The following is a 10,556-nucleotide window of genomic DNA, read 5'->3' as shown; positions in this document are numbered from 1 at the left end:
TGGGACAGATCTGGAGTTGACGGACTACGCTCACGAGCTGGCTTTCCTTCCCGACCTCACTGAAGTTGAGCCTACAGAACTCGACTATGGCGCTCCAAACGTCAGTAGTCATACGCCAGCACATTCGGCTAGATTGATGGCAGAGCTGCACAAACACGAAGGAATAATGATTTCAAGTGGTAATGCCCTGCCGCCTCCAGCGTATGGAGCATTGTGCGACATCGACGCTCAAGGACACGCACCCATTAAGCAGAGAGCTCGGCGGATACCTCTCCGCCACTTGAGCAAACTGTACGAGTTGTTGAAGGGGCTGCTTCGAGCCGGGTTGATATCATTCTCGGGCAGCCCTTGGGCCTCGCTAGTGGTGATAGTGCTCAAGAAAAATGGTGTGGATATTCGGCTATGCATTGACTATAAACTAGTTAATGCGATTACGACGCCGATGGAATACGCTATGCCACTAGTCGATGACCTGCTTACCGAATTGGAGAGTTACTTGTGGTTTTGCTCGCTTGATGTTGCGGGTGGATTCTGAGCAGTCTTGATGACACGCCGAGCTCGGCAGATCTCAGCGTTCGTCTGTGCACTTGGACACTTTGAATGGTTACGCATGCCGTTTGGACTGAAGAATGCGTCTATGATTTACCAACGACTAATCGACAACGCTCTAAGGGGATACGTTCAACCAAAGGGAAGATGGCAGTTGTTTGCTGAACGAATGGCTATTGCTGAAGCCGAGTCGGGAACTCGGCGAGTCGAGCTCGGCGGAGTCAGCGATCCAACGCAGGGTCAGCTGACGAAGTTTGAAGCGGACCACCAATCACAAGCTGACTGCGATCCGGTCCAAGACCTGGTCAACGGCTTTGTCGGCGACATGTTCGCTAATGGAGAACCAGACCAGTCTTCTTTGATTCCGGTGTTCAAGCGGAGGCCATTTGTCGATGATATTTGTTTTGGAGAAGAGACGTTTGACGCCTGCTTGGAGACACTCGACCGATTACTAGCCCGGTTCACAGAATGTCGAATTAGCATCAGCTTTACCAAGAGTATCTTTGTCCAACCTAAGGTTGATTTCCTATCGCACGAGATTACGCCGAGTGGCATACGCGCTGATGCGAAGAAGATAGCCGCGATCGCCGAGCTCTCCTTCCCGAAATCAAAGAAAGGGATGCAAGCTTTTCTCGGTGCACTTAACTATTACGGCCGATGCATCCAGAACTTGGCTGTTTATGGTGCGGTACTCTATCAGCTAAAGGACACAGACTTTGGTCCTGGGGGTGACTTGGCGTCAGCATAAGCGTCATTTGCCGAGCTCAAAAGACGGGTAGCATAAGCTCCAATCCTGCGTCATTTCGACTCGGCGAAAGAAGTCCACATAATGTTGTACGCCAATGAGGGGACACTGAGCAGTACATTGATGCAACCGCATGACGACAAGCTGCACCCAGTTCGCTTCTGCGGACGCGTACTAAAGGAGAATGAACTCGGCTATCATCCCGCTGAAAAAGAAGTAGTCGCGCTGTTACAATTGCTGAAAGTGTGCTACCCTCTCTTGGCAGGGAAGACGCTACACGTCTACACCCGTTTCTCCACGCTGGAGTGGGTGTTAAAGTCAAAGTCGCTGTACGGCCGCGCAGTCAGTTTCGCAGTTATGTTGTCGCCCTACGATTTGAAGGTGAAGCGAGTACGTGAACTAGATGTAGACTTCGCCCAGTTGCTCCAGGCGTCGATAACCCCGTTTATTGGACTCGACGATTCCTTGAAGCAGCTTGCGCCTCCTTTCAAGAACTGGGCGACAGTTCGAATGGACCTAGAGCTGCTATACGCCCGAATACCAGCTGACTTTGCGGGATGCGTGCTGTCATTTGATGGCTCAGCGAAGACAGCTAAATACGGTGGGTATGGAAGTTGTTCGTGGATACTATGGCGCCTTCCGAATTGGGACATTGAGATCGCTGCGAGTGCGTACCTGTCGTCCACCACAGTCAACATCGCCGAGTACACCGGCATGAACAATGGAGTCTTGGCGGCGATTGACCGAGGGATAACCGATCTGATTATCGTGGGTGACTCCCGGCTTGTAATCCAGCAATCCATGGGGGTGATAGCATGCAAGAAGGAAACGTTGCAAGTGGAGCTAGCTCGACACAAGGATCTCACGAAGCAACTCAACTCGGTCCGGTATCGACACATAGCGCGACACTATGGCGCAGCGGCTGGTTCTCTCGCTACAGAAGCACTTGAAGCTAAAGCTGGACGAGTAATTCTCGGGGCGGATAGGAAAGCAGAACTGAGAATGATTAACCGAGTAGCCGAAGAGCTGTACGCCACAGACAACCCAGCGGAAACCTCGATTGTCACGGCAGTCACTCGTAACCGAGTACGCCGAGTTCACTTTGAGGACAAGCTGGATAAAGACTCGGCTAGAGCAAGAGGAGGAAGTCAGGATCACGAAGCCATATCAACAAATCCTGGAGAATCGGCGTTTGAAAGCAGTGGAGATGAATTCGAACAAGTCAGCAGGGCGTCGACTCGGCGGACTAACCACACGACCCCGAATGTCGAAACAAGGTCGCAGATGGAGTCAGCCCAGACAGCTCAGAATACCACCGACATCGGTCCAGTGACAGTACAGACTAAGCGGAGACGACGAATCGCGAAGGCACAAGATGGAGAACTCAGGTGGGCCGATCTGAAGGCGTACCTGAGAGGTGAACTTGAGGACCTTACACACCGTCGAGCTCAGAATGCCGGCAAAGTCGCAGAAGTCTTTGTACTTAGCGAAGACGGCCTGTTATATCGCCGAGATGAAGCTCGCCGACTGGGCGACCTCAGCGAACCGAACCTCTCATTGAGATTGGTGATTCCGTCAACTATGGTCGACGAAATACTTCATAGCTGTCACTACTCGATCGAAGGAGGGCATCAAGGCATCGTCAGAGCTTATCACCGAGTCAAGGCTGACTACTACTGGATTAGTCTTTACGCCGACGTGGTGAAACATGTTAGGGCCTGCGAGGACTGCAATACCAGTCAGAGCAAGCAACAATTGAGAGGTTACTCGCCGAGAAATGTGGTGTCAGACCATCCATTCCAAGTCGTGTCAATGGATTTCGTGATTCCCCTTCCTCGAACTCAGCGGGGCAATACTGCACTGCTGCTGTTCCAGGACCACTTCACGGGGTTCGTTATCGCTAAGGCTATGAATGACACCGGGGCACTCGAAGTGGCCAAGGTATTTGAGGAATGCGTCTTCAGGCAGTTCGGGGTTCCGTCTCTGATACGGCACGACCGAGATCCAAGGTTTATGAGTGAAGTATTCCAAACGTTCTCCGAGATGATGCAGTCGAGATCAAGAGCTACGCTGAGTTACCGACCACAAGCCAACGGTCAACGAGAGAGATCAGTCAAGACAATGGTTCAGACTATACGGGTCTACGTGGAACACCCACTTCAAGCCGACTGGGATGACATCGCCGAGAAGATGGTACACGCTATCAACAACTCAAGAGATTCGACTCGGCGAGAAACCCCTTTCTATCTGGTACATGGTTGGGACGCTAAGTCTACACTCAAGGCTATGACGAGCTCAAAACGACGTGGACAGAAACGCCCAGTCAACTCGGCGGGCACAGTCGAGTGGCGCCGAGAAGCGAACAGACAACGAGAAGTAGCAATTCGATTAGCAGCTGCGTTCCAAGTGCGAGAGAAAGCACGACGAGCTCGAGAGCACAACGAAGCGTTGAGCAAGAAGGAGAAAAGATCCATCCCCAACACAGCGGATGACGAATATGGAGTTGCAGAACCAGGCGATGAATCCACCAAATCCTTGTTCAAAGAAGGAGATCAAGTCTGGCTGTTTATGGAGCGAGTCAAGACGGGCCTCACCAAGAAGTTAGCCCACCGTTGGCATGGACCATTCAGGGTGAAGAAGAAGGTGGAAGAATTCGCCTATGAATTGGAGTTACCCGACAAGAGTGGATATAGGTTCTACCCAGTGGTCCATGTATCACGTCTGAAGGCAGTCACCGAACTCGGCGGAAGACCAAAGACGAGGCTAATCGCCGACCTCGAAGAGACTCAGCGATTTGACTTTGATGAAGAATTACTGCCTGAAGACAGCTGGGAACCAGACACAAGTACGAACCAGTATGAAGTCGAAGCAATTCTTGACGATGAGCTACCATTATCCACGAGTACGTCACGGACACAACGGAAGTGTAAGGTTAAGTGGGTCGGCTACGATGAGCCTACTTGGGAACCACTGTCGAATTTGTCATGTGGAGGTCTCCGGTTTGACTATCTACGACAGAAAAAGCGTGAAAACCGTCTGCAAATGATGCAAGTTGCAGATGAGGATTAACAACTATTGCACCAAATGTTACACCAACTCAGCGGACGACACAGGCCGAGTTGAAATGGAATGCTACTGTGTCGAAATTACATATACTGAATAATTACGAAATGAAGTCCTGAACGATACCTACGGGACGCCCAGTCAAAAGAAGAAAACTAAAAAGTTGGCGATCCGGACTCCAAGTGAGTTGAACCCGACGGAGACAACTGGGAACAGCTCAGCAGACTCGACGATTGGAGGTATGGCGTCGTAGCAGACGTCGCCCCTTGGGAAACTGCGGAAGGAGATGCAACATTCGCAGCCGTGGCAGGAAGTATCATCGCCGAGCTAGCCAACGAGACTGACGTCGAACCAGGTGGAAGAAGAACCGGTGCCTCAGAACCCGACTCGACTGAAGTGGGTTGAGGCGGATCCGTTCCACTGAGGGGTGGAGTGCCGAACAGAGACATACTTGGAGACGCGCCTCGGAGATTGGGAGAACCCAACCCGTCGTCCGCCGAGTCGTCATCAGACGCACTCTCGTCATCCGAGCCGAGCTCACCGATTGAAGACCCAGCGAAGATATGAAAACCTTGACGTTTCAGCCGCGGTGGAGCACCCTGAGCGTATGCAGGAGGCGCGTGTTCGGCAAGATCGAAGTCTTCTTCAATCGCGTCGTCAATAACCTGAGGATCCATACCGCGCGGAGCGAAAACCAAGAAGTCCACATTCCGAGCGCGGAAGCAGGTGTTATACGGGTGGACCGCCGGGTCAGTTAGCCACCAAGCTCACCAGGGCTTGGCTAGATCCACATCGTATGCACATTGAACCCAGTCTCTCCCGGAGGGAACCCACGAAAGGTTAACGGGAGTATAATGGGGGACGGACGGATCAAAATAAACCTCTGCGCTCACAAGAGGAGCAGGTTCATCGCCGAGCTTCTGAGTGACCGCCGAGTAAAGCTGGTCGTAGACAGCGACAACCAAAGATCGCAGGGTATCACTACGACGTTTGCGCTCGCGCTTGTAGACCAGCCACAGCTCATACACCTCAGCAAGCTGAGCGGACGTGGCAGCCGGGTTGACGTCAGGATGGAGACCCATCAACACACTTGACTCGACGATCCAATGACGACGTTCATAGAAAGCTACAAAATAACGGGTCATTTGGCCATCTGTCTGGATGGGCCCTCCCCGCCGAGTCCTAGGGACTTGTCACCACTAAGCTTCACCCACATATCTCCAAGAACTTGCATCAAAGTTCGAGGTCGGGTCTGAGAAGCCAAGCACCGCCGAGCTCCCTCCAGTATCAACGGAGAAAAGAAGAAAGGAAGCTCAGGGAGCATCCGCCGAAGACGCTGACAAGGATGGCTCGGATCAAAAACAGCAATGAAAGCTCGAATGCCGCCAAGAGAACACGGCGTAGGTGGCACACGACGCTTGCCTCCTACGAGCTCCATCTGCACCCCTCCGCTCAGTGTATCCAATAACGCATTCCAACAACGAGCTGAGCCGAAATGCATAAATGGTACCTCGCGGAGTTGAGCCATGTGAAGACTCAAGCGACAATCCTTGGAAACCGCTTGCGAGGCTCGGGTCCGTAACGTCGCCAGCGGGAGTGTAAGAGCGCTGGGTAGTGTGACCAAAGCCGGACGTGATGCAGTCGAACTCAGCTGAGAAAGAATCGAAACTACCGGCAGCATACTTGGCGAAGGAGCAGCCGGAATGGGTTGAGCAGGAGCCGGATCAGGAGTTGACGGAGGCCGCCGATGCTTGTGGTGTCGGTGCGTTTTGTGATGCTTCTTGTGTTTCTTGTGCTTCATGGACCGCTTCGACCGGTGACCGGTAGGACTCGACGAGGCACGACGCTTGCGACGCTGCTGCTTCCCCGAAGCTGACGCAGAGGTAGAACTCGTCCCGTCACCAGAATCCTTCATTGAATGCCGCGAGGAGTGGCGATTACTCGGCGGCAAGGGCTCATCACTCATCTCATCGTCAGAGCCGAAGATTGCCGCATGAAGGCTTCTCGCTTTAGCAGAACGACGAGCATCTTCGGCCGCTGAGTCGGAACCTGAAGGACTGCCAGCCGAGTTCGCGGATAAAGAAATTGGATCCAAGAGCGACCCAGCGGCAATATTCGTCGAGCCGGTGGACAGTGCAGAACCGTCGCCAGGCCCTAACACCTCGTCGTCAGACGCGTCAAGGTCCTCAAGCAGCTGAGCAGACACAGTGCGGACAGTCGCAGCAGATCTCCGGATGGGGCGCCCAGACGGGGACGTCAACACGGCCGAGCTCGCAGGGAGGGACGGCCTGAGGACACTCACAGCGGGAGTCACTAGGTCAGTCGGCGTAGTGGATACGCTCAGACCCCGAGAAGGAGAGACGAGAGCGGGTCGGCCAGAAGACGACCGGGAGCGCCCAACCACCGTTGACACGATGCTGAGCGGTGCACTCGACTGGGGCAACCCAGCGGAGATGGGCGAAGTCGAGCCTGGGGCACAAACGCTCGTAGTCGGGGCAGGCAGCGAAGCCACGACATCGGAAGAAGATACCGGCGGTGGGTGAGTAACCGCAACTGACGAAGTCGACAGAGGACCGGAAGACGAAGAACCCGCCGAAGTCGTCGAAGCAACCGCAGGAACGGTGTCGGCGGGCGGCTCAGGCAACCCATACTCGAATTCAGCTTCGCTCGAAGCGTCATCGCCGTCTTCAGAGCGAGCAGAGACAGCGGGTTGGGTAGCAGAACTCAACTGAAGGTGACGAACCTTCTTCCGCCGAGTCCGACGACGGGTCTTTCCAGAGCGGGGCCTTCCTCCATCGGATACAGTAGCTTGAGGAGAACTTGAGTGCAAAAGGGCACTGATAGCCTCGTGTCCATCCTCCCCGGGAAGTGGACAAGCGTACGGCTGAGGCGGATGCGGCGCCGGTGAACGATGACGAGGACCTGCAGCAGTGGGAGACTTGGGGATGGCATAACGTCGAAGCCGCTGAGTCGAAGTCAAATTTGCCAAAGGCGTACGGTGAAGCTGGGCGAGGGTCGTCTCGGGTTGGCTCATAGCCGCCGCTGAGCTGACTGGAGTCGCAGCCGAGTCTGCCAATAAAGTCACAGAAGACGCTTGACTAGCTGGGGGGGGGGGCAGACTAGGACCAATAGCGGAACTCGCCACTGGATCATCTCGGCGAGGATGGACAATCAACTCCAACCGCCGAGTTTCACCGGCTGGAATGTGAAGAACCTCAGGGAAGCGAGACTCCAAGACACGACACAGCCGGGCGTTGAGGAGAAGGTCGGACGGATCAAGTCCAGGAACCTGCAAGCCACCGCCAGCAGCAGCAGCCATGTGAGAATCGTGCATCGGAATAATACCATTTCGACGGATGAGCCGTTTCTGTCGCAAGATCACAGCCCGCTGCTCAGCGATCACCGACTGAGCGTGCCGCAAAGGTTGAGTACCGGTGGAGCTGTACAGCCGCACCGACTCCTGCAGCTTCTCGAAATGCTTGGAATCGATGCCCTGAAGAGTGACGAACGCCGCATCCCTCTCGGAAATGGATCGGAGAAGGACGTTGATCTCCGCGCCTCGATCCAAGACTTGCTGATGATGGAGCTGGGCTTGACCCAACGCAGCGTCAACCTTGCTCTGCTCAGCGGCGATAGCCCGAGCAAGTTTTGCCTCACTCAGCGCTACAGCCTTTCGCAGTAAAGCAAGGAGATTAGCCGACTGCGCGGCAGCAGCCTCCAATCGGGACACCTGCTGTCGAGCCGATGAGAGATGAGTTGACAAGTCGACGTTGCTGAGAGCAAGAGAGTCCAGTCGCCGAGTCAATGCGCGGTTCTCTTCTTGAACAGCTTGGTTGTCGGCCTTGAGTTCACCAATGATCTGGGGATAGTCAAGAGCGGCGTAGTTGCCTTTCAAGATACCCAACAGTTCCCCCGCGGAAGCAGCAAGCAAGATCGCACGCCGCTGCGCGGGATCGGAAGGCTCCACGGAACGAGTAAATCCGTAGGCCATGAGCCTCGCCAAGAAGGTCAATTCTTCTCGGCGCTCGTACCCCTGCTCGTTAACTCTGGCCATGAGGGAGTCAAGACTCACTGGAGCAGCCGAGCTTGACTGACTGGTGGCGCCCGAAGTGGTGTCGCCCGCAAACTCGGTGGACCAGGAGGACGCACGCGAGAAGACCCCGCCGACTCCGCGTCAGATTCATGGAAAGTTGTCAAGTCGACCAACCCAGCTTCGGGCTGGTCGCTGACCCCACGAGTGCCAACGGGTCGAGGAATCGACTCAGCTGGCGCGCCCTCACCTCGACGAGAAGTTGAAGGAGAATGGTGGCGCCGCGAGTTGTGCTGGAGTAGCATGCGAGGAGTGAGGAGCTGCCAAGTGAGTGACAGCGGAAGCAACGAACGTACCGAAGAGGGTGGTGGAGAGCCGCGAGACGTCATCAGCCGAGTACGGACCAACGGTGGCAGAACCAAATGAAGGATTAAGACACTCACCAGCTCGGCTCGTATCATAACCGGGGCAGTTGTGATGTAGGGATCTCCAGATTAACAATGTACATAGTTATAGGCTAGAACCGCACCACCGTCACAGCCCAACCCACACCTTCAGCGCTTCCGCTCGTGAAGTGCCACGCCCTCCTCTCGCTCCACGCGCGGCACCTGCGCCGGCTGCCGGAACACCAGCACCCATAGCGGCGTGTGGTGTAGGGATTTCCAGATTCGACCATACGCCAACCTACTTTAGGTCAAGAATCGGCTCGGTCTGATAACCCAGAGCTGAGGAACAAAGGATCACGGTAAGTACTCGGCGATCTGTCCGGATATGCTATCCGGATAGCCGCTGAGCTCAACGGTCGCGTGAACTCAGCTGAAGAGTCGGTAGAGATCCAAAACGACTACATTTTACTAGATATTTGTATAAGAAACATAGGATTAAATAAGGGGGGCCGAAAGGGCTCCCAGAAGATAACAGAGCAAAATTTTCCTAGTCCAAGACACTTGTACACTTTTCCGGTAAGTCCCTGCATAGGGCTGGATTATGCCTGCCGTCAGTACTCGAGAGGCATAGCTTGTAGGGTATTGACTGGTAGCGCCAAGAGATTAGGTCGGTCCGGGTAGGACAAAGTCTCGCTACGCGCGAAAGAAAGTCCCGCATACTCAACAGGCCGGTACGTCCGATAACCCGGGTGCCCTAACACATCTAGCTGAGCTGCCTCTGCGCTCGGTGACCTGTAAAAGCGCTCGCGCGCCGTCGTCCATCCTTTGGTGGAGGGCACAGGGTTGTAAACGAGCTCAGCCGAACCAAACTCGGTGGAGCCTCGGAAGTGATCTGACTTGGTTAGTTGGAACCGAGTGGAAGCGAGTGGCTGTCCCGGAAGGGCCGGACCGCGAGGGGACCACCCTCTGCGCAGGCCATACAACCGCCGACCTAACTCGACGATTCGTTGTGGTTTGTGTAAGGAATCCACATCTGACGGTATTTGTGTGTTCTACTACACCACAGGCGGCACGGCCGACCGCTGCCTCCTCACCAGGAGCTGCACCTGCTCCAAGATTGCCGCACTCGCCTCTTTCATCGACGTTGGCAGAGCTGGTGCCTATATCAAAAGCAAAACAAAACACAATTAGTCCACGGCGTCTTCAGCACCCCTCAGTTGTTGGGCCTCCGCCTTCAATACCTTCTTCAGCATCGACTTCGAGGAGGCGCGTCTTCGCAATGTATCTTAGGACGGCCATTTCAGTTGTCAGCCCCCTCTTCGCCGTCGTGTCGCCTTCCAGGCCGAATGTATTTGTAGCGTGTGTCCAAAGACTTGGTAGAAGGCTGCTTGGACGTCCACCTGGCCTTTGCCAACGCTCGCCACTCGCTGTTGAACACAGCAACGCCCCCGAGGCTGCTCGCTGTCTCATCAGGTGCCTCCTCGCTACCGGTACGCACGCATCGCCGCTTCCTTGCCATATTCGTACCTTCATGCCTCCGCTTCTGGCCCCGCGGCACTTCCGACATTTTCTGCTTGATTTACAAATGAGGGCGGGGGACCGATGGACGGCTGATACGCGTCACCTATTCGTGGAGAGTATAAGGGTACATAAATACGTATATTCCATTACGACTTGTTTTTATATTCATTCAAACAAAGAAACAATAAATTTTTGGAGTAGCCTCCATAATTTGGGCGCCAAGTTTGCGCGGCGATTCTAGTATACAAAATGCCACATTCAA

At 54.5% G+C, this 10,556-nt stretch overlaps 1 protein-coding gene across 1 annotated transcript; it reads right to left on the bottom strand.

The window, feature by feature from the left end:
• Positions 1–10,073: 10,073 nt before the first annotated feature.
• Positions 10,074–10,340, bottom strand: PITG_19193 (uncharacterized protein; the record flags this gene model as incomplete). The annotated part of the gene is made up of 1 exon (XM_002997185.1): positions 10,074–10,340. One exon carries the CDS (start codon positions 10,338–10,340, stop codon positions 10,074–10,076), a length of 267 nt encoding a protein of 88 aa, XP_002997231.1.
• Positions 10,341–10,556: the final 216 nt, after the last annotated feature.

This window comes from Phytophthora infestans, genomic scaffold, assembly GCF_000142945.1.
Source record: "Phytophthora infestans T30-4 supercont1.83 genomic scaffold, whole genome shotgun sequence".
In the NCBI taxonomy this organism is placed as follows: domain Eukaryota; phylum Oomycota; class Peronosporomycetes; order Peronosporales; family Peronosporaceae; genus Phytophthora; species Phytophthora infestans.
This window is presented reverse-complemented; position numbering and strand designations above follow the sequence as displayed.